This window comes from Acanthisitta chloris, unplaced genomic scaffold, assembly GCF_000695815.1.
Source record: "Acanthisitta chloris isolate BGI_N310 unplaced genomic scaffold, ASM69581v1 scaffold5452, whole genome shotgun sequence".
In the NCBI taxonomy this organism is placed as follows: Eukaryota; Metazoa; Chordata; class Aves; order Passeriformes; family Acanthisittidae; genus Acanthisitta; species Acanthisitta chloris.
In genome coordinates this window covers 87,583-112,466 of record NW_008658685.1, presented here as the reverse complement: position 1 = coordinate 112,466, position 24,884 = coordinate 87,583, and the positions used below count along the sequence as shown (strand labels likewise).

The 24,884-nt window shown below is 40.5% G+C and overlaps 1 protein-coding gene across 1 annotated transcript in view; it reads left to right on the top strand.

The window, feature by feature from the left end:
* Positions 1–24,884, top strand: part of AGPAT4 (1-acylglycerol-3-phosphate O-acyltransferase 4) — a 65,186-nt gene that overhangs the window by 25,491 nt on the left and 14,811 nt on the right. The window contains exons 2-5 of the mRNA XM_009085183.1: positions 3,553–3,722; positions 15,258–15,419; positions 17,447–17,600; positions 23,849–23,951. Of these exons, the coding sequence (XP_009083431.1) occupies positions 3,553–3,722; positions 15,258–15,419; positions 17,447–17,600; positions 23,849–23,951 (589 nt within the window). The remainder of the gene's footprint in view (positions 1–3,552; positions 3,723–15,257; positions 15,420–17,446; positions 17,601–23,848; positions 23,952–24,884) is intronic.

Below are 24,884 nucleotides of genomic sequence, written 5' to 3'. Positions count from 1 at the left end.
CTAAATTCATTATGCAGAAAATGTTTAGGAGGTGCACCTAGTAGGTGTAGTCTGAACATTTGGAAAGGTAGCAAGGTGTTATTGTAAGTCATTCTTCCACAGACAAGCATAAAGTGGACTATACTGTCTGTCAGTTTGTATTTAGACTTAGTTTTACATTTTTTAAAGTGCCTTCCCACATCTTCTGCAATGCACTCATTCATCACACAGCCTTTCATCCCATCTGTTCTTTGAAATGGTGGTCACAGCTTGCCCACTTGTCTTGCTTTTATTTGTATTGGAGAGTTTACTATGCCTTTTACCATATATTTCCATAAGAATTTTATAAGTTTTTTTTCTTGGTGTCACCTTGATACATAGGTTAAAGAAAATGAAGAGATTGAAGAAAATGGTCATGGAGGGAAACAGTTCTGTAGCTCCTTAAAACAGGTTACGCACTTACTTAACATCTTCAAATTATTGTACTTATTGAGTCAATACGTAACTATGCTTTAAATTGCATTTTTCAGTAGGCAATTTATAATTAATCTGGTAAGCATATGTTTCCATGGCTTATCACTTAATCACACAATAGGTAGGGTTGGAAGGGACCACAGTAAGTCATTTGGCCCTTATCAAGAATAGTTAACTAAAGGAATTGCTAACAATGTCGATAGAACAGTGTTAACTGTTCCAATGAGTCATTCTTGCAAAACACTGAGGTGGAAAATAAGCTCTGTGTTTCCTTTCTTGCCTTAAATGTTATTTTTCATATAACTACTTATAGTTTGCGTCTGCCTTGGAGATCTTTTCTTTCTGGTTATTTGTTCTAGAAGCGCAAGCATTGAAGCAGTTCAGATTTGTGCAGTGAAAGGCTAGGAAGCAATTTACTCTTGCAGCAGGTAGGAGCTGTTCTGTGCAGCAGGATGAGGGCTTGCTTTATTTCAGAAAGGTAGAAAACCTCAAAATTCCTAAGCAGACAGAGTATCCATACTAGGCATTTGAAGTCATGTTTTGTGCTTCTCATCAGCTTCTTCTGAAGCCAGTTGTAATATATTGCAAGGACTTAGGCTTCAAAGGAGGGAATGGAGATTTCAAGTTCCTTTGATTTTTCTCCTTCCTTTGCATTGTTTGAGTGTCACTAGTGGAATTGCTTTGCAAGGTAGGAACCCTCATGATGTGGTTAAATGCAAATTTACCAGCTCAGTTGTGATGTTGGAACTCCAAAATCTTATCAAAGTGGGTGGGGTGAAGCCTTAGAAATCTTAGACCAGCCCTGGTTGGAAGCAAGAGATTTTTTTCTTTTCCCCCTGTATAATTGATTTCTAGTTATACGATCTGACTGGTGTCCGAAGAGGAGGAAACTTGCTCTGGTCAGCTGCACTGTGAAGGAGGGCAGGAGAGCGTGTATGAGTGACCTTGTGTGGCTAAGCCACCGCAGCAAGTTGCTGCTGGGTTATAAATTTCTGTGGCAGGTTGTGGAAATAAGCTGATGACATGATGCAAGAGTGGCACAAACTGACACTACTAATCATTGCTTGATATCTGCAAAGGAGGCTAGGAAGAAGGGGAAAGAAAGAGCCGGGAAGATGAAGGGAAGAAGCATGTTAAGAACATAAAGGCTGGCAGATGGTATTTATTGTATTTAAATACAGAGGCGTTCAGTGCCTGCTTTGTGTTTCTGCAGCAACTGCCTGAACACACTAGTGACAAATGGCATGTGAGATGAGGAGTAGGGACCTATTTCTGCAGTATTTGTTCAAACAAAAATCCTGCTTATGTGAAGCCCGAAGAATCAAACCACATCTAGAAATATTTTTGCCTATGCTTTTTTTGGAATATATTTGAGATGGAAAATATGTAAGTGAAGAGCTCTATACATGTGGCACACCTCTATAGTGAGGTTTGTGATGTATTATCAGTTTTGTTCAAATTCCTTAGGAAAAGACAAAACAAAAATTCCACACTTAAAGTGGGATGACTTTCCTCAGGTAAAGTTGGTTTTTTTTGTCAAGAGAGGCTCACCATCATCATCATCTCTACCTGTTTGTTTTAGGGAATAGATTTAATGGCAGTAGAGGTTAAAAAAGAGAAAATCCCATCAGGTAGTCATTTCTTCTCTTAGCTGGGTTGCTAGTAAAGCAAAAGACAAACAAATCCTGTCACTAGTTTCCTTTCCTTTCTTTTCTGTGTTTTAGGGAATGGAGGGTTTTAATTTCCAATATAAATCTAATAGAAAGCTACACCCTTGGAAAGATGTAAAACTGTTTCGCAAGGCAGCTCTTAGCAGGGGAAGTCTGGAAGGTATACACTGCTGTATCTTCACAGCTGTCTCCCAGAGAAGTGAACATCTTTGGCTTTCATTGGGAAATTAGTTTCCAATGTAAAATCTGCCATTGCTCAGTTAGCATATGGTAGTTTAGGGCTCCTTCCACATTTCTGAATACTGTTCTGATGCATAATAGCATGCATTGAATAATACATACTCCTGCTGTGGTAGTAGTTACTGCCCTGATTAGAAATAAGCAGGTGGACTGACAAGTCAGTCAGTTATCTGTACCATAAATATGCTTTTATTACATTGAGGTAACATTGTTTGAATAGAGGTTGTCTATTAGCCTGGTTGCAATGCTGCTGGATAAAATTCATTCATGTCATCGATACGTGTTCCCCAGCGTACAGCACAATGTCATCCAAAAGCTTCAGGCAGTTAATTTTGCTCATGATGACTGAAAATGTAGACTACTTGTTCCTAGCTGTTTTCTGTCTTCGGTCACTAGTTGAGGCCAGTAGGGGACCTAAATTGAAAGGAATTCAGAAGTGTTTCAAAGACTGGCCTGGTTTTGATTTTCCCCGAGGTGAATGAGGATTTGTGGTGCCTTCAGGCTTGTCTTAAGCCAGGAGAGTATCTTGAACGACTTGTTCTTCCAGCAGAGACATTCGTATGGCACAGATCTGCCCTGAGAAGGAGATGTGTTTCCCTTAATAAAGAATAACCCCTCACATTACACCTTTGTTTTGGTTCAGAACTTCTGTGATATCTTTGATGGAAAGCAAATGTGTCCCTTAACTCCTCTTTGGTCTTGACAGACTGCTCTCATCTAGTCCCATGGTACCCCCAGCTCAAGATGTGGGTTGCTTCAGGAAAGCCACTGCTTTAAATTTACTTTTTCCATCTCCATGGAGATAAGAGCTCTCCAAGCTTCTTGGCTTTACTGACTCACCTCAACTTCCTGTGCCCCAGACCAGAGAGATTTTGCTGAATAAAGATTTGATTCATAAGTCTTATGGTCAGACTTACAGTTCCAAGCAAAACAAATATAAAGCCTACAATACAAGCCTGTGCTTGATAATGGGATAAGCAAATAGGAAGGTGAAAGGTATACGATAGTCACTAGGAGACTGCTGAGAAACCACTCTCCAGCTTGTAAAGACAGCTGTATTTTAAACAGCCTTCATTATGTGTTCTTCATTACAGCCCTTTCTTTGCCATGTGCTGTTGAGGTGAATGATGTTTTCAACATGTGGCTTTGCATGTACTGTGTACAGTCATATATTTATTCTTTATTTCAGAGATGGTGATGCTGCTGGAATGGTGGTCAGGCACTGATTGCACCCTCTACACTGACCCAGAGAATTACCAGAAGTATGGGAAGGAGAATGCCATCGTAATCCTTAATCACAACTTTGAAATTGACTTTCTCTGTGGTTGGAACTTCTGTGAAAGATTTGGGGTTTTGGGGGTGAGTTTATTTAGCATTTAAAACAAATTGCTTCTTTTTGGATGTGGAAAAAAAACCAAACCAAAACAAGTTGTGTTTTGCATGTTAACAGATCTGTGCTCGAATTTCACCCAGCCACTGTCCAGAACTAGAGGTGAACCTAAAGCAATGCTGTGCAAGTATGTGGACTACTGAGACAGTACAGATTGCTTGGGCAATCACAGAAATTTAAAAAGCATTGCAGTTAAGGCTGATGAAGAAGATATTTTTTAAACTTGTGAAGGTCATTGCAGTTATTTCTCTCTGTGTGCTTGCTATGTAACTATTGTGGTTCATTGTACTGCAGAAAGATGAGCTATTCTTTGGTTCTTTCCCAGTAAATTTTTTTTTTTGCCTGGGTAGTCCACAGCTAGAGTTTGAATGATGTAGCCTGCCTGTCTCAGAATGAAAGGGCAACTATCTCAAGTGAAACCAGTAACCAGTGTAACTAGTAAGAGATGGGGAAGGAATGAGATGTCCATGGTAGAATACACTGTCACATTAGGCTGGGAGTATGTGTGCATTTGTTTTCAGGGCTGCTTTTTTATTTCTCCTGTCAGCTCATGGGGATGATTCAAATCCCCAGCCTAAACCAGCCCGACTTAATTCTGTGGTGGTGACAATATTCTCTGTCTACAAAGGATTTAGATAAGAGTTCCTCCCTCCTAAGAAAGAAGACTAATGCCTCATTTTGGCAGCTTCCTTCTAGCTTTGATACTGGCCACTGTCAAAAGCCCTGACCTTGGATTCTGTGAATGTATTGTTTTTTTGTGCCTTTTCCTTTGGAGTCTTCACATTTTCTGGATGTTTAGGCATAAATCCAGTCACTTTAAAATTACAATAATACAATAATGGCAGTCTGTTTTAAAATAAAAAAATTTTAAAAATTGAGGCCTTAGAAGCGGAGGAAAATGAACCTAAGAATTATGGGCCCTGCATGTTACCGAAGTGGCTGTTGGTTCCTGATTACTGAAGAACAATTCTGCTGTAATGTCTAGGACTTGAGCACAGAGCTGGAGGATGGCAGGAGATGAAGGAAAACCTGTTCCTGGCAGGCAGATGGACAGGCAAAAAACAATCTCCCTTCTACGTGCTCCTTATACAGTGGTGTAGTCTATCTAATTTTGTAAGCCTGATGGCCTCAGTTTTCCAAATAAAGCTGTGTTTTATAGGGTCAGGTGCTTCTTCAGAAAGCACCAATGTAGAAAATTGAAGGATTGTTTCTGTACAAACTAGTAGGGGCCCAAAAGGTAACAAAATATATTGTTTTACATTGGTGCTGGGTGGTGGGATTGAATCTTACTAGCTGTAATTTATGGTTCTTTGTAATTTTCCAAGGTAATCAGGATTCTGTTGTAATGTCGTTCCCTACATATAAGGAAGCCACAACATATAAGCATAACCATTGAACAATTACTGTGCTACGCTAGCTGAAAATATTCTTTGCATTTTTTGAATGCTTACAGTTGTTACTCAGTTTGTATTTATGCTAATCTTAGGATTCTTTTAGGAACTGATGTATGTTGGCTGGTTTTTTTCTTTTTAAAATTTATTTCTGTCCTGAGTAATGTACTGTGGTTTTACTTCCCAGAAACTGTTCAAGGAAAAAATAGTTCCCACGTGCTCTCATTTGCATAGATGTCTTTACTCAACAAAGCAGTGCATTTCCTGATGGGGTAACCAGTCATCCTAAACCAGGTTTAAAAAAAAGGAAAATGCCACACAATCAATGTCCTGATTGAGTTGTCTCTATTGGTATACTGGTATTTGGCTTGTGGCAGTGCAGGAGTAGATAAATGTGTAGGGATGGGGCCCATAATTAGGAATGTAAGAACCATTATGCTGAGGGCTGATGTTTGGGAAAAGGAGTTGCAGGAAAAAAGCAAGCATCCAGAGAGATTTCTAAGGTGTCCCAACCTCTGCTGTTTTGTGGCTCAGGGACTTTGTGAGCCAATGGGAGTTTATATTTAATGCCATTTAATTATGCACTCAGTGAAGTCTCTATGCAAACTTTAGGCCACCTTATTCAGCTATCTTGTGTCCACTGTTGCTGAAAAGGAAATCTTGCACATGCCATTTCCTGCATCTGTTCTGGTGCTTATCTGCCTTGTTTTGGCATGTTTCAGGTACTCTTTCTCTCTCTTTTCTACTTTAACCAAATAAAGAAAGGAGACATGACTGGGGAGGGGGAAGAGGGAGAAGATGAGGATAACTTAGAGCCAAAGGAGTTGGAACTGGTTGTGCTGGCTGCAACAGGCAGACAGAATGGCTTTATTGTGACATCCGTCTGTACCCTGCAGACAATGGCAACGCTCTTAACAGTGCCACAAACATGTGTTCAAACTCTCAGCATTTTCTAGCGTGATCTTTTATTAAATGAGGCCATTAAATGTTGTAATTTTTCTGCCTTGTTGTTGTTGTTTAACCATCCAGGCAGCTAAACATCACACAGCCGCTTGCACACTCCCTGCCCACTGTGGAATGGGGGAGAGAATTGAGGGGTAAAATTGGTAGGTTGAGATGGAATTTAATAGGACAAAAGTGATGATGATGATAAAAGATTCAGAATGCACAAAACAAATGATGCACGATGGAGTTATTCACCACACTCCAGTTCCCGAGCAGCAGCCTCCAGCCAGCTTTCCCCCAAGGTGAGCATGACATCATATGGTATGGAATATCACCTTGGCTAGCTTGGGTCACCTGTCCTGGCCGCATCTCTTCCCTGCTTCTTCTGTCCCCAGCCTACTCACTGGTGGTGGAGTGGTGTGTGAAGCAGAAGAGTTCTTGATGTAGCGTAAACACTGCTTAGCAACAACTAAAACATCAGTGTATTATCAGCCTTGTTCTCATCCTAAATCCAAAGCACAGCTACTGGAAAGAAAATTAACTCTATGCCAACTGAAACCAGGGCGTTGTTTTTGTTTATTTGAAAATAATATTAAACATCTGTGGTGACCCACCCTTAGAGGCTGGGGAAGCACTTAAGATTTAGAAATGCTCATGGTCAAAAGGAGTGACGAGGAGTCAGATGGTCCATGAACTACTTGAAGGTTTTATTAGTAAATTACACAACTAGCATGGAAATTTGTGTAGTACTCTCTGACCTATTATATAAGCACACAGCAGTGGGGTTTGGACAGAAAGGTAGGGTGAAGGAGAAGAGAGAAATTAAAAAGGGAGAGATGCATTAAAAAAAGAAAAAAGAGAAAAAGGAAAAGGAAAAAAAAGAGAGAAAAGAGAAAATGAAAAGGGAGAGGGGAAAAAGAGATCCCTAGTCCTGGTTCCAGTGTTGATCTGGCCAATGGGATGTCAGTCCCAGCTCTGGCATTGATCCAGCTAATAAGTGTCAGTCCAGGTGACAAGGTGTCCAGGGGGAGCAGCCTCCATGGGCTCAGCAGGGGTGACTTTTGTGGGCAGGTTCCTCCATCCAAGATGATTTTCTTGCTTTCTGTAAGTTGTATTTGTTCCATTAAACTACAGCAAGGATGTTTGTCCTGGACAGGTGCTGGCCTATCTCTGCATGGTCCCGCTTTGCCAGCCAAAACTTCTTTCTCATGGCATGTTAATACCAACAGTCCTTGGTTGGCTCCACAGCCATCCAGTTATTGGTGTTTGAGGCATACACATTACCCCCGTACTAGAAAACAGAAGCTCGTTAGACAGCACTAGTTCCTGGGGACAAACAGTGTCTCTGATAAGCTCAAGAAGGGCTTAGTCCAGGTGCAGTTCGTTAAGGCTGAGACCTAATGCAGCTTTTCTGGGCCTCTACCACATCCTTAAACCTGTCTTGTCCCTTCTGTCCCTAAAAGAAGAGAGTCTTTCCTTTTCCTCTTTGGTTTTAATAGCGATATGAGTACTGCCCCTGCTGGTTTTAGTTGCAACAGTCAATCTCTGCATTTTTCTGATCCTTCTTTTTTGTCTTCTCCTGTACTGGCTTTCTCCTTATAGCCAAATTGTCATAATTCTAATAGGCTTATAACACTCTATTGATGTGGTTTTGTTTTTATGAATGTTGTTTTAGGGGTTCTTTTTGCCGTTTTCAGGGACTGGAGTGGGAGTGGCAGAGTCTTTTGCCTGTTGTTTTTAAGTTTGTGACCTGAGTGCTCTTCTAAGGACTCAGATCTTGTACTTGTGTGGCATGAGTTTCTCTGCTTTCAAGATGGTTTTTTATTGGCTCTGGAAGAAAATTTGGCAAAAAGAAAAAATAATGTGCTAAGAATTGGAGATGTGTATGTGGAGAAGAGAAAAAAGTGACAATATTAACATTTATTTTACTTTGAATTTCTTTACTTTAGATTTCTTTTCTTTAATATGATACTTTTGGAGCACCCATTGAAAATGATAGGAGGCACTAGGTTGACAGTGCTGAGTGAGAACCAGAGGTGTATTTATTTGTAGTGGAGAAGGAGAAAACCACATGAAAAAGAAATTCTTTGCTTGCTTTTGTTCTTGGAAGTTATTGTAGATACTGAGATTATCTTGCTAGCTGTAGGCAGACCCTGCAGCTGAGTCACAGCAGTTACTGATGTGTAACTGTTTGCAGCACCAAACCTTACATGATTTTTTTGGTTGTTGTTGTAAAATAGAAGGAACCAAACTTCACAAAAACTGAAAATCAACAGGGATTTCAGGAAAACCTGCATTCAGCCCAAACTATCAATCACTTACATCCATATTCCACTTGTGAAGGGTTCTTTCTGGTTTGTTTTAAATCCTTGACACCTGTCAGCCACATGTACCCACCTCCTTGTGCTGCCAGACCTCAGTGTTGCGTGCAGGAGGGAGGGTATATAGGGGTACTTGATGCCAAATCAGCATGATGCTGCCATAGGCAGCGTGGATGTCTGTGGGGATGGCTGAATCCTGCTTCTCCTCACACAGAGGTGTCTGCAACAAGCTACAAGGGAAGGAGAAGCTGGACACTCAACTTGGCTTTCTGTGGAGTTGGAAACATTACAGTCCCAGCAGGGCACAGCTTTGTCCACACCAGTGTTTCCTAATAAAAGACAGGGCTGTTACTATGAACCTGAGCCAAGGGTGACTGTGATAGTTGTGTTGTGGATGCTCTGCTTTTTCACCCCATCCTGGTGCAGTGCCTGGGGGCGGGGATGCTGACTCTGGTGTCTGTGTATTGCTCTGTTGTGTAAATACAAAAGTGGTCTTGGTGACAAATCCCTGCACTGTGCTGTGCCCCTTGTTTTTTTCTGCCTGGGACATTCCAGTCCTAGGACTTATCTTCTTAGCGGTGGACAACCTAGCTACTGTATGACCATTTAAACACATTAGTAGTATTTTGATTCTTCAAGTTGTGTTGCTAACCATCCCATTGAAAACAGACCCACTGGGCACAGGACATAGGCATGTTCTGAGGAGGGAGGTGTTATTCAGGATTTTTAGCAAAAACACTTTTGATATGCTCCCTGCCAGGATTCGTTGCTTCCTTGCATGATCTGATCAAGCAGCCTTTTCTAGCAAATTTAATAACCTCTTTTTGTGCGATAAAGACATTAATATTGGCAAAAAATTTCCGTGCTTTAAAAATAAACCTACTAGTTTATCTGTTCGTCTTCTGCTGTCTCGAGTTTCAAGTTGTTAATGCTGGTGTTTCTGCCTCAGCGAAACATAAACATTATTCTGAGGGGCTTGTTATATTGTATCAAAATACGTGCACTTCCAAAAGAGGACTTAGTTCTGTATTCCTTGGCGCAGGGTGGACAAGGCAGAAAACCATTCTGAAAAACTGTTTGTTAATTATCTTGGTTAAGTTTCTCATAAAAAGTCACTAAGCACATGTAATAAATTTTAACCTTAACTGTCTGTTCCAATGCCAGGAAACCCAAATTTTGTTTAGGAGTTGTTTATGCTGAAGCTTGCTGTTGGAAATACTGAGCATGGCCTTAAATGCAGGTATGAGAGGAGACTTTTGTAGGTTATTGTATGCAACTGATACATGTGTGAGCACAGTAGGGTTTTTGTGCATTTTTAATATATTAATAGATTTTTAAACTAGATTTGAAGGGGAAAGGACAAAATCATCTTTCTAGAGATAAGCCTGGGGGTGGCATGCCAATGTTTGAGGGTCAGTGTGCTAACAAGGTTGTTTTGTCTGATGTCTCCATGGAGGTAGGGGTTGGAGATCCATGTGTCAGCAAGAAAACAAGGGTTGTTGATGTGTTAGAAACCATGGAAGTGCCTGAGAATGGTCATATAGGAATTAGGGCTTCTTCCCCAAAAATGTGCTAGGATCAGTAGCCCAACTGAAGTGCACGTGCACCAATGCACCAAGCATTGAGCAGCAAAGAGAAGGAGTTGGAAGCCAGTGGGCAGCTTGAAAGCAATGATAGAAGTGCAGTTACAGAAACATGGTGGAATGACTTTTGCAACTGCAATGTTGCGATGGATGGGTATAAGGTCTTCAGAAGGGATAGGCAAGGAAGGAGCAGTAGTGGCGTAGCTCTGTATGTTAGGGAGTGTTTTGATTGTCTAGAACTGGATAATAGTGATTAAAGGGTCAAGTGTTTATGGGTAAGAATCAGGGGGAAAGCCAACAAGTGAGATATCCTGGTGGGAGTTTGTTACAGGCTGCCTAACCCATGAATGAAGATGAAGAGGCAGAAGAAATATTCTATAAGCAGTGTCACAGTCAGTAGCCCTTGTTCTTGTGGGGGACTTCAACTTCCCAGATGTCTGCTGGAAATAAAACACAGCAGAAGGGAAGCAGTCTAGGAGATTTCTGGAGTGTGTGGAAGATAATTTTCTGATGCAGCTGGTGAGATGGCCAGCTAAGAAGGGGCCCCACTAGACCAGCTGCTTATAGTATAGACAGGTACACTCTTTGCTGGGTGAAAAACTGGCTGGACAGCTGTGCCCAGAGAGTGGCAGTGAGTGGAATTGAATCCAGCTGGCAGCAGGTCACAAGTGGTGTTTCCCAGGGCTCAGATCTGGGGCCAGAATATCTTTATCGATGATCTGGACTGAAAGCACCTCAATCATTTTGCAGATGACACCAAGTTGGGTGAGAGTGTTGATCTACTGGAGGGCAGGAAGGCTCTGCAGAGGGATCTGGACAGGCTGGATCGATGGGCCAAGACTAGTGATATGAGGTTCAACAAGGCCAAGTGCTGAGTTCTGCCCTTGGGTCACAACAACCCCATGCAGCACTACAGGCTGGGGTAAGAGTGGCTGAAAAGCTGCCTGGGAGGAAAAGGACTTGAGGGTGCTTGTTGAAAACTGCTGAACATGAGCCAGGAGTGTATCCAGGTGGCCAAGAAGGCCAATGGGATCCTGGCCTGTCAGAAATAGTGTGGCCAGCAGGACCAGGGAAGTGTTTGTCTCTTTGTACTTGGCATTGATGAGGCCACACCTCAAGTACTGTGTGCAGTTCTGGGCCCCTCACTACAAGAAAGAAATTGAGATGCTGGAGCCTGTCCAGAGAAGGGCAATGAAGATGGTGAAGGGTCTGGAACACAAATCTTATGAGGAGCAGCTGAGGGAGCTGGGGTTCTTTAGCCTAGAGAAAAGGCAGCTCAGGGAGTACCTACATCATTGCTCTCTACAACTACCTGAAAGGAGGTTGTAGCAAGGTGTGGCTCGGTCTCTTTTCCCAGGTAAAAAGTGATTGCTTTTACTTATGATGAGAGAAAACAACCTCAAGTTGCACCAGGAGAGGTTTAGATTGGATACTGGGAAAAATTTCTTCCCTGAAAGTTTTATCAAGCATTGGAACAGTCTGCCCAGGGAAGTGGTTGAGTTCCCATCTCTGTAGGTATTTAAAAGATGTGTAGATGTGGCACTTATAGACATGGTTTAGTGGTGGATTTGGCAGTGCTGGGTTAATGGTTAGACTTGATAATCATAAGGGTCTTTTTCAACCTAAACAATTCTATGATTCTAAAGTGTGTAACTGTTCTTATAGGCAACCAAATGTGCATTATTATTTTTTATATTTAATGCAGCATGTTAGCTTGTGCTTGGGCACGTATCTTCTAAAATACTGCTGTGTTACCTTTCCAACATGGAGAAGCTTTATTCAATGTGTAGCATTAGAAATTAGGAGCCTAAATAAGTTTCTGGAATGATGGCTTTTGAGGGACTAAAGAAACATCTTTCTGCCTTGATGTCGCAGAGAGTATAATATGAAGGAGTGCTATATTTCAAAAATAGAGCAGTCAGAATCATCAAAAGTATGTCAATGCTGAGGATAGCCTGGAGAGCAAATAATTTATGAGGCAAATTGCTGCTGCTAATGGTTTGCATAGCCACAAAAAGTCACTTGTTTTGGAACTGTGGAACAAGTTTTGTTGGACACTGTCAGCTTGCACCTTGATTTCATGCAGTTTGTTGCATTCTTTGGTCAAGAGGTGTTGAATAACTGAGGCAGGACAGATAGAATCAAGATTTTCTTTCTTGACAGCATAGCTGGGCAAATGCATTTAAAGTAAGCTTGTAAAAATACTTTGTGATGTTGATGCAATCATTCACAAAAGGAGAACTTCACAGATATTTCCATCTGAACAAACTTGGCCAAAATTAATTAATCCAGGTTAAAATGCTGTTACTGTAGATAAGTTGTCCCTGTCCAGCAATAATTTCATTAAACATCTGTTGAAATTAGTTCTGAGCACTAAAAATGTTTGACCTCCTTCAAGAAGGCAGTTTACATAGAATAAATCATCACTTTTTAATTAATTTTCTTCCGTTGAACAAGCTGAATTTGAAGGTTAGACATAACTGTCATGTATTTACCAAAGCACTTTGGTAAAGAAATGCTAGTGGCTGAAGTCAACTGGAGTAGCATTTTTCCCCTCAGGTATTTGCAGAGGAGCTGTGCATGGGTAGATGCCCAAAACAGAACAGATTGTAGCTCTAGTTATTGTAAGAAAGATGGTAACTTCTGAGGGGAGACTTAATGTATTCCTCCCACATGAGAGCAGTCTTGCCAGTATAACGCACTGAGGAGTTTCCTTTGTCTAATTTGTTCTGTCATTAGCCTTCCTTCTACTCCTAGGGCAGATGGGTGCACAAAATAGTATGAGGTGTTTTAGCTTCTTTTTATGTGCATCTAAGGATTCATGCTCACATGTGTCTAAGAGAGCACTTTTGCATTTTAAAAATGCATTGGCACAGTAAATTAATAAGAGCATGTGTTGGGGAAGAATTCAGACATCTGTTCTGCTTTTGTGGTTATACCTGTGTGATGTGGCACCTTAGCTCACGGTATCGTTTCTTAGTTTCACTGGGGAAGAAAGAAAATAGGGGTGGCAACTTCTCTCTACCCTCTTGCATAACTCATACACTCCTTAAAATATGCAAAACACTAGAAAACAGGTATGGTGAAATAGTTATTTTAGCTAGCTTTTTGGACTAGGATTCCTGCATTTTAAAGTCTGGGAGGGAGAACTATTAGGTTCTCTTTTGTGACTCTGTGCTCTGGAGGCCTTGTGCATTCTATGCAGAGCATGCTTAGATTAATGGTACTGAACACTTACTGTAAATAAACTTCAAGAGCATGTAGATTTTTTTCTTTTGCTGGTAGTGACACTGTTGTTGTTGCTCTCACTGTGCAGTGGCTGATGGCTGCCCTGGTTGTGACTGATGTGGGCAGTAGTTCCCTAAGCTTTTAGCCCTCCCTGCTCAGCTAGAAACACTTTGCTTCTGTTGGGGTTTCTCGAGGGAAGCCCTTGGCTCAGCTGTCTTCCTCAGGCATGTATGGTGGAGAGGACTGGAATGGCACATGAACTGGTCTGTGTGCCTTTGAGTGGAAGCTATACTGTACATGGCCTACAATAAAAAATGCTCTTTGGAGGCTCTTAAAGCTATATGCTAGGACTATTTACACTTATTTCAGAAATAAGAAAATTACTTGTATTGAGAGTAACTGAGAACAGGGAAAAAACAGAGCTAACGACAATGGTAGAACGAGAGGCTGTTTCTCTGTGGGCAGTTTGGGGAGCTGGAAGAGGAGGCTGGACTCAGTGTTGCTGCTGCCATGTAGTAGGGACTAAGGTACAACATGGCTTGGAATTGAAATGGCAGTGTGCCGAGTACTGTGGCTGCTCCTTGTGGGAGAGCTGGGTTTGGAGTCCTGATCTGGGCTCAGCACTGAAAATCTGAAATACTCAAATGCTCAAGAGGGTGCACTTTATTACAAAGATTAAATCATTTGACAGAGATGGTTCCTGCATTCTTAGAAATGGAATTGTCTCGTGTCATCTTCTGTTCTGCTTCTGTGTAACAGTTGCTAGCAAAGCTATGTGATGTGCACTTGCCTTCCAGTCTTATGAGCTTTGAGATAGCTTAATTATTTAAGGTATTTTCCTTCTCAAAGAAAGAAAGCAGATGAAAGGAATGAGCTGAGATAAAGAATTAGGTCAAGTCTTCCCCTAGCAACCAAATGAACAACAGTGACTGAAAAAAATAAAAAGTAAATATTTTCTGTTGATGGCAACTTCTACTGGTAAATAATTTCTGCTAGTCAAATGCCATGCCCTGGAATCCATCTGCAGAGCACTGTGATGGCCTAGTGTATAATGATATCATCGTTAGAAACTGGACTGTAATCACTCCATCTGTCCTCTAAAGAAATGTCACTGTTTTTCAGGAAATGCTGAAGCAACAACACACAGCCACATACACGTGTTCATTTTATTCATAAAATAACAAAGTGAAATGTATGACAGCTCACCAAGGCAGGCTGGCTCGGAAGACAGAAAAGGAGCAAGTGGAATCAGCTCTCCTGCCCAAAGGAATGTCAGTCTAAGATAATCACAAAGTTAATTTCTGGAGTAGTATTTGAGTTTTGGAACTCATTGAATGCTTGATAAATCATAAATTTCTTGTGGAGTGTCTGGACCAATCACTTCAATGTCTGTCACACTTGTGAGACAGCAATGGTGCTTTCTCTACTTCCCAAGCACATTTTGAAATTCATTACTGTAAATATTTCTGCCCTTTCATAAACAAACCTAAACACAAATCATGTATTCTTATTGCTGTTGTTATATTTGGTGTTGTTTAAGGTTTCTTCCACTGGTAAACCACATGTGTACAGCATCAATATGCTGTGCAGCAATGGCTCTGTGACTCTGCTGGTTTGGTTTTTTTCGCATGATGAGATGTCCCACCTTTGGGGAGAAGTATAGCTGCAAGATATCTTAAAGGAACTTGAGTCTGCTTGAGTTAAGAAGTTGAGTTGATGTGGGTTTGGCACTTTTGCATGGATTCCTTAGTGTTTGAAGGAATTTGACTTCTGTTTTGGGTTTCAGTGTTTGGGTAGGATAGACAAATACACACATAAATGTTTAATATTGGAAGTCTTCCATGCAGATATCTGATACTAGATTTGACTATTCTGTCATATGAGAAAAATTTATTTTTGTTTTGCTTTTACACTGGTGTTAAAAGTGGGACTGGTCAATATGAATTAATATATTAGTGTATAACTGTGCATGTGTCATACACACAGTGAACTCTAAGTGGTTTAACTCTTTTACTTGCTTTGATTCTGTCTTGCAGAGTTCCAAAGTGCTTGCAAAGAAGGAGCTCTCCTACATGCCTATCATTGGCTGGATGTGGTATTTCCTAGAGATAGTCTTCTGCAAGCGTAAGTGGGAGGAAGATCGGAAAACAGTCATGCAGAAGCTGCTGAATCTCCGGGACTATCCTGAAAATTTTTGGGTGAGTAATGAATAACAAGTGGAGTGTGAGGTGCTGTAATGCTTGGCAGGGATGAGGAGCACAGACAACATGATAGTCACCAGGTTGCTCCGAGAACTTTGATTCATGGGCTTCCTAGCAGTATCAGGAGGGTATTCTTGAAGAATCAGATTCTTTCTTGAATTTCCCATGTAGTAGTCTATCTTACCTGTTTTCTTCCTCTGTAGTATGGAACCCTGCAGATATTACTGCAAAAATACTTCCACTGTGATCCACTCAGTAAACTCTGTGGTCCTCTAGATACAGGAGCTGGATACAGGGGTAGATGCAGGGGCCCATGGGGGTGCAACAGATGCATGTGACAATGTTGTATTGAAACACATTGGCTTTATTCTTTACCTAAGCTGCCCTCTCACCTTAAAAGTTCATACTAGTGTTTTCTCTTCTCCTGCGATTCTGCCATTCCTGTGAAGATGCTTGGTCAGACATGGCACAGCAGAGGTGGAAGCCATAGATAAGTACCTAGTTGGAGAAGTGGGTTGTTGGGGCCATTGGCAGTGTTATGGAGAGAGGGTTGGTGTCACTTTTCACTAACAGGACGGTGTTACTTTTTGCATCACCATGATTTTTTAGTACTGACCCTGCCTGGCATTTCCTACTCTGAGAATGAAAAGCCTTTGAAGTTTTTCTCAGTAATCAGAAAAACTGTATTTCTCCTGAGCTGGTGATAGCAGGAGGGCAATTCAGTTAAAGAACTGGTATCTTCATCAGCCTCACCAGGACCTACAGAACCTATTGCTTAGGAAGCAGTTTCCTTGTGAAAATGCATATGCTGTATCTCTCATTCTCTGAAACAAGCTTTTTTTTAACTGTCATAATTGAATTGTTGAATGCCTTTCTATACACCTAGGCAGTTCAGCTCTAATTGATGAACACAAACCACCACCATCCTGTAGGTACTGCTGTAGAGGGATTACTAAAAAGGAGCTATACCTATATAAGGTAGATAGTTGTTGATGTACATCTGAAGTTATTGCAGTGTGGGGTTTTAATCTGCCTTTGTATGATGACATCATCATGCACAATAGCACCATGGAAGGTAGACAAGCAAAGCATGCTAAGTGGACTAGAAAGCCTGTCTCATCAATTTCTCTATGTTTCATCTAGCTGCATAACATTATGCTTTTGATACATGAATAAAAGTGCTCTTAGATGAGCTAGGACTGAAGCTGGCTGCTTGGCTAGTTTTCTTCTCTCTCTCTGTTGGCCACATTTTTGCTGTGGGTTATGAGGTCTTAGCTTGTGTGGTTTGGCAGTGCTCTGATGTGCTAGTTTGCATTCAGGCTTGGCAGAAAGCAGACGAGCAAGTGATGACTCTCCAAAGATCTGTGTGCTCCCCCCTGCCTGCCAGTGGCAAGATTGTAATTGTTCATGTCTGAGCACTTCCACTGTATAGTTCGTAAGGGCATGAGGCTTTCATTTGTTCTGTGTCTCCTGACTTACATCTGTTATCAGCTCTGTCATTGGCATCAAAGTTACTGTCTGCAGTTGTCAGTGATGCTAGTGTCATAGTGAAAGCAGCAAGTAGGTTGGAGTGAGGGGAAGCAAGCTAGGCACTGAAGCATTTCTTAGAAATGTGTTTGGTTTAGATACTTGAACACTTCACCATCAGTGAGAGATTTACAACAGGACTATGTTTTATGTGTTTTCTAACATCTAGTTAGAGATGGAGCAACTCATTTAGAGAAATCAAGTCATTTTGATAGCAAGTAACGGAGCAGATGTTTAGCCTAAAGGCTAAAATTCAAACCAGAGGATAGCAAGTTGAATGAGTCTTTGGTTGGAACTTTTTTGTTGGGGTTTTTCTTTTTGGTTGGTTGGGATTTTTTACTTCAGTCAAATAAATGTCCTAAATGTGTGTGTGGGTACACCTGTCCCTGCTCGCAGTGCTGATTTGGGTTGTACTGGTGGGAATTAGAGAGACCTCTGTTCAGTCAGAAGTAGAACACCTGAGCTTCTGTCTAACTGTAGTTCTCTCTTGATTTTAGTTCCTGATTCACTGCGAGGGCACAAGGTTCACAGAACAGAAGCACCAGATTAGCATGCAGGTAGCCGAAGCCAAAGGTCTGCCCAAGCTCAAGTATCACCTACTGCCACGAACAAAAGGATTTGCTGTCACCGTGCAGTGTTTGAGAAATGTAGGTAAGGAAAGTCACAGGGAACAATGCTAAATGGTTATTTATCTAACTGCTCTCAGTTTGCCATGCTTTTGTTTTCCCTGTAGCATGTGTCCTAGCACAAAAGCCCTGGAATCCTTTCTTACCTTTTTTCCATTAGCCTGTGGTTTTACCAACAAAGGCCTGGAGCAACTTTGTTGTTTTTTTTTTTTTCTTATTTTTTTGTTTTGTTTTCTGTTATTGTGACTCTGTGGAATCTCAAGTTGCATATTATGTACCTGTTGCCAAAGTATAGTATCTCTTAGTACATACTGAGTGATTCCGTTCTAAACGAAGCAAATGCATCAGTCGAGAACCTAAGGCAGCAGGTCTTAAAATATTTTCTTGTGGTAAATATCTGCCTCAAATAACATGATTTTAAAATAAAAAATATTTTGCTTTAAATTCCTGTATAGATTTGTTCTTTAGAGTTTCTTTGTGGAGCTGGGGAAGGGGAAATAGACCTTGGCTGAAGATACACATAGCCGAAATTCATAAACAGATTATTTCTACTTTACAGAACATGAGTACGTTTTTCTCTGTTGATGTTGTTCTAAACTCCCAACCCTCCAGTTATTTCTGGTTACTTGCATTTGCCAACTTTCAAGTGACATCAGTAAGAATATTGCTCAAATACCTTTGAAGTGATTTTGTTTTACTAATACTATTTATCAAAGTCTTCTGCTGTGTACAAAGGAAAGACAGTGCTAAGTAGCCACAGTGTTACAGTATCTTCGGGGTTTGGTAGATTGGTGTGTTATTAGAAGGCTGATACGTAAGAAAGACAAAGTGGTTACTGGTTTAGAAGAAAATGTTCCGGCTTGACTGAAGTTAATGTCAAAACTTCTTTTATCTTTGAAGACATGTTTTCATGTGACATATCTGGGATAGCTGCTGTAAAAGGAGCTTTGCAGTCAGCTCTCTTGATACCTGTCATGTTTCTTTTACATATCCTCGTGCAAGTTAGGTAGATCACATTTCTGTTGTAGTTTATCAGGCACCCACAACTTTCCATCCCCAAAATGTATAGCATAACTTGGATCTTTTTTGGGATGTGAAGAAGAGGTAAGTTATGTGCAGCATCCAGCAACCCCCTTAAGGGCACACTTTAACCTTGCTTTTTGAATAAGGGTGACTGTTTTGCTGAGGGCAGGGGGTGGTAGACTTAAGACGCTAAAGAAATGTGTCAAAACTGTGACCTCTAATGCCCTGAGCTGGGAATCAGGGACAGTTTATTTTGGTGGTGATATTGTTCTTTTCACTGCTCTGTGCAATGCAAGCAAAATATGGCATGATTATGGACAAGTAGCTGATTTGTAGAAAGATGTTTCAAAAGGAAACAACTTTAGGGAACCCAAGTGACATAAAAACTTTTAGACATTCATGTGGTACACTACAATAACGCTTACTAGGATCATAAATATTTGAAATACCTTCAGAAGATGAAGACTGAGATTGCTAGGTTACTTATATACTTGGGGGAGTGCACATCACTACCTCAGTCCAGGTGACTTGCCAGATCAAGCAGTGTAAGGCCTGTAAGAAGGTAGTATTTTCCTGTTGAGGGTTCAAGGAGAAGCACAGAATCATAATTTCCCATATACAGTTTCAGCAAAAAGTGTCAAGAATTAAAAACCTTTTAATGTGAGGGTTTGATGACCCTCAACAACCATTTGAGGGGTTGATGACCCCAGAATGGTGTTGCAGGTTCTTCTAGGTATGTTGCTTTACTTGCCTTGTCACTTTTTGCAATGAGAAGAAGATACAGGAGTTATTGTCTCGGTTTCTATATGTTTCTCTCCTACAGAAACAAGGGGTACATGTGAAGAACATTTGAAAAGCCTTTGTAAGCAATGTCTTATTTTTGGAACTCCTTGTAACATTATTATGTACAGGTAATAAGGAAGTCCGTGCATAGTTTTTTTTACTAAAGAACATGATGGGAGTATATTTTGACAGTCTATAATCTAGAAATGTAAGTTCTATCTAGAAATTAAGTCAAATCTGCAGTGGGATGCATCTCTAAAAGCAAGAGACTGGTGCTGAGCTGCCTGAGCCCATTTGGGGCCTGTCATTTAGGCTAATGCACATTCAGCTCTCCCAGTAGGGGTGGTAGGCCTGGCTGGAGAGCCTTGCTAAGAGATATAGCTTCAGCACAACATAGCAGTGAAGTCAAGCCATATGTTTGGGACCAGTTCACAGCTGGATATGTCAGAGTTTCTATCAATTTTTGTTCCCCCTTTCTAACAAGGGTGTGATTCAGCCTGTACTCTAGGATGGATGGATGCTTGTTTCTCTGGCTGTAGAGGTCCATCACCCATAGTAGCAGTGACTGGTCCTCTTCAAAGCTTCGTATCAACTCTTAATGCTACCTGGTTCAGTCATTCTGGAAGTAGTTCTGAAATAGTTCTGCAGTAGTTGGAAATAGACATTGTTGACATCAGTCTGGCAAGTCCATCTGTTTTGAAAAGCTTAGCTTCAGAAAGAGTTTATTCAATGTGCATACATGAGAAACTGCCTCCGTACCAGTGGTGCCATATCTGTCAGCAGAAGCAGATATGTTTGGATAAAAATATCTTTCACACAAAAAAACAAGTAAAGAACCTTCCCTCTTAACTCATTTCTTTCATAAATGACAATGGAATTCTTTTCAGAGACTTACTCTCACGAATTCAGATCTCTGCACACAACTTGATTCTTAAAGAAGTGCTTTTAATGTTTTTTGAACTTGTTCCCATATTTCTGTTAGTGTCTGTCTCTACCAATATGGCAGTACAGATGCAGTCCTCAGGAACTTTGCTTCTAGAAGCTATTCACTGTCTTAATAAGTTGCTGCTTGTCACCTGTACTGTCCATTGAAGCAAATGAAAATACTCATTCATTAATTACAGTTAAAATAGATGTCATAAATACTGCAAAAGACTGTTACTTTTATTGCCTGGCTGTATATCAGGCAGTTCCTTTCAGCTGTTTTTAGTTAGTTAAGACTTGTGTTTAAAAATGTGCCTCATGATGGATGGTAGATAACTCCCAAGTTGTGTTGTATACCTTTTCTGCCAGCTGTGCATGCTGGGAACTACTGCCCTGGAGGGAATGCATGAGGAATAAATTCCAGGGTGATGTTCTCATGGAGTTCAGTATGACAGTGTTTGGGGGTATTCCAATGACTTTTTTCTTTCCATGAGCTGCACTTTAGACCTGAATTTTTTTACTTTTTTTCTCAAGTAAGGCTTCTAGTCATCCTTCAGAGCAAGCTACCAAGTTTGAGAGGATGAATGATTTTTGACCAAGGTGATCAAAGAAATTAAGTGTTAAATCAAATGATTGTGTCAAGGTGGTGTTATAGCACCAGTACAGTGAATTCCACTCTATCTTCCTCTCCCTTTCCCAGTCTTCAGATCATTGTGTGCTAGTATGAAGGTGCACATAGGCATACTTATTGCCTGTAGGTTGATTTGTCGGATGATCATTCTGGCATAATCCACCATGCCCACAAAGTAGTGCATGAAATTCAAGAAGACAGTTGGAGTAAGAAAAATCCTCTCTGGGTATGTAATCCAAAGATTTCTTACACTGAAATTAAGAAATTAAGTCTTAATTTCTTAGTTAAGTAGCACTGTCAGAACGCTGTACAAGGAACCAAAAGTTAAAGATATGAAAAAAAATCTGGGCAGAGATCAGAAAGCAACCAAAAAAAAAGCCTAGCCTTTTTTGACAGAAAATAGCAATTCAGTTGGAAAAATTTTGTTTTCAGTTACGATCTGTTCTGAGCCTTTGAAAGGGCTTTCAAATATTTAATTGTGTTTGGGTTTTAATGAAAAAGAGGTTTGAAGATAGAAGTTCTCTGCAAAAATATTTTATTTCACAATTGAAACAAAACTTCTCATTTGCTGCCTATGTTAGCCCGAGAGTGAGACAATTGCAATGTTTTAAAGATACTATGGAGTTATTTTTTCACTTGTTTTAGAACATGACATGCCTGGACTCTTCAGTTTTTGGATGAGAAAGCCATGAGAAGTGCAGTTCTAAACATGTAATTCCAAAATACACATTTAATGATGAACAGTTCCAGTGTGTCACACAGCATGCTATTGCTGCTTTGGCTGGGGAAGCTTTCTGGCAGATTTTAATTCTTTGCATTCTTTTTCATTTGACCCTTCTATTCTTGTTCTTTTCCTGCACTTTCAGAATGAAAAAGCTGAAATCTCCAGTTATCTTCAGTTATATCTGGATATAACAGAGGTCTGTTTACACCTGCACATGCTATCATTGTCCTGGATTTGGCACTGCTTTGCACCAAAAGATCTCAGTGTGTTATTAAAAGGGACTGTACTGAATATCAGACTACAGACCATTTGCAAACTGGGATGGGATTATTTTTTTTTTACCTGGAGAAAAGAGAAACTCTGTGTAAGGCCATCAGCACATAAAGATGTTCCTGCCCAACTGTGCAGAAGGTTTTTTCAGAACTGGAGAAGCATCTTCCAATGTGTCTGAACAAACATCCAGTTCATATCAAAACTCAAATGTAGATGCCTTGTAAAAGATGAAAGAACAAGTGCTGTGTATATCATACTTTGCTTTATTGCATCCCTATTGTCATTAGAATAATCTCATGCTATTAAAGAGTAAACTAAGACGCTTACCCTGTAAAAACCAAACTGAGCTCTTGTTTTTCTTCAATTACATTGGATTAGTAAATTAGAGTAGATTAGTAAAATCCTTCTAAGCTAAGCGGCTTAAAAATTCAGGCAAATAATTTATTTTTTAAAAAAAGTAATTTCCTGCTTGTATTGTACAGAGAGAGTAGTATGCTTGAAGTGGATTTTGGCTTGTGTTGTAGTGTTGAGTTTGGGCTACGAGTCCAACTGTAGTAGAAAAGAATAGAGTTGTTAGTGAGGAAGACAGTCTGTATGCAGTGACAAGGGTTTGGCCTTTTGTTTTCAGGATTTCCTTTCAGTCTACTCTGTTCTGTGCCATGAATTCTGCTGTGCAGTAACAAATGATGTGTGAGTTTCTGGGAGCTGAATGCTGTGACCAAGCCATATTTATCTGTCATAGCTGGAGAAGTTTCAAAACCAAAAGCAAATCTGTTGTGTGTAATAAAAGTCTTTCTTAGGTAGGTCAAGAGCTCTCACAATAAAGGTTCTTCACAGTGTGCATTATTGCAGAATTCTAGAATAGAAAACCTAAACCACAGCAAACCACATGTGAAGTGCTTGTTAGTCACTTTGTGACGAAAAAAGAAAAGTTTGCATGCTAGCACTGATCTTAGAATTTGTACCATGATGCACAGTTGGTTTCAGTGTCAGGAAAATTAATTGTGCTCTGGTAATTTTGTGACATCAGGAAAATAGTGTCTCTAAGGATGCATTCAAACAAACGTTTTGGAAACACTTCATGTGGTTTTGAACACTGAATTGCTTTTCTGTAGAAACTGCTTGTTAATGCTGTCTTAGTTTAACTATGATTTGCCTTTGCAAATGCTTTTGTGGTTACTGCTCAGTCCTGAGCTGCAGAAACAGTTTTCTCAACGCTGAAAGTTTGGCTGCAATTTTGTTCTGTGGAACTTCTATGTTACATTCCTGTCATCTGCATGTCTTCATAGCAGCAGCCCAGCTCACATAAGATGTGGTCTGTCATTGTCTCTGCCTTTGCCCTATAGCATGTGCCTGAGTTATCAAATAATGGACACGAATGGGGTGTTGTTTTGAACCCCAACAATTTGTAGTTGCATTAAGCCCTCCTGCTGTAGGATGTCTCTCTCACACACACTTTACCTATTCCTAGTCAAATGGTGTATACTGTTCATTGTTTATAAAGTGTGTATTTGCCTGGTTTTTTTCCATAGATTTAGAGGTATAGTTGTGTCGTTCACAGTGAATTGAGAAAGGTAGCAGTTTTTCAACCATTTGACTCCTGCAAAATCCTAGGTATAGTCTGTCAGAAACTGTAACTGTGTTCCCAACATTCTGCACCTGATGGGGAAAGAGGCAAGGGCAGAAAACAAACCTTTCCATTCTGCTGGTGCAGTTCCTGAAAGATTCACTGGTTATTTGGCTTCTTAAAACCTGCATGTTGAATACTCCATTGTAACTTTTACCTTGGTGACTGCTCAAACTATGGTGCTATTGCTGATGACTTCATATCTAAATATTCTCCCTGTCTGAGAGAAAATTACTTATTTCCATTGTATTACTGCAGTAATCACATAACCTGTTTCTTTTCTTGTAGTTTCTGCAGTCTATGATTCTACCCTCAATTTCAGAAATAATGAAAATCCAACATTGCTGGGAGTTCTAAATGGAAAGAAATATCATGCAGATTTATATGTAAGGCAAGTAATCCATGTTTTAATTCCTTTTTAGCATACAGGAATGTGTATTTGCAATCACAATTGGACAAATAAGGAAATGGTTTCAATAGGTAACAGAAAGCAAATCTCTACCAGCCTTCACAGAACTTCAGATAAAAAATTCCTATGGGATGGGAAGGCTTATTGTAAAGTTTTGTGGCTATAAATATGTGGGGAATCCATGAATGTCTACTTACTGTTTGGGGGGTTTTAATTAATTTTTGTGTCTGTTTATTAGCTCAGCAGCAGCAGTGGGACCTCTTTTCACTCACTTGGCCAGAATACCAAGCATCTTCTAAGTGTTCAGATGGAGTTGCTTTATACCTGGTCTCTGGCACAGTGGCTCTTACTCTGGTGCAGGCTCAGGACTGTTCCAGTCTCTGTTTGGTGGTGCCATTGTTGACGTATTTGACTGCTGTTCCCTCTCTACCAAGAAGAAGGTTTAGTGAAAGAACTATTTGTTGGATTCCTTTTCATTGATGCTTCTATAAGTGATGATTGCCCTAATGGCTTCTTGTAACCTTAATGGGCCAATTCCCAGGCAAGGTTCCACCAGCAGCACTCATGCTATGCATTCAGGACATGTGATAGTTTAGAGCTGGAGCATAGGAGCCTGGAAGTGATTCCACAAGTGAGCAGAATTTCATCGTAACCCCTTTGCAGCTATAACTGTCTGGTCCAATTGGTCTATCTTGGATACCAACATGAAGTATCCTGCATATCAACCAAAGCTTTTCTTTTACCTCCCCTTTTCTGCCTGTTTGAGAAAATATTTTCTTCAGAACTGTTTTTTGCCCAAGGGTAAAAAGAAGCTTTCTCTAGTTTTGTCTTCCCACTTGGTAGTTCAGCCTGGTGTCCTTGTGTTTGGTGCACATGGCCTGGCTGGCTAGTGTTCATGGAGGAGCAGCTGACCCT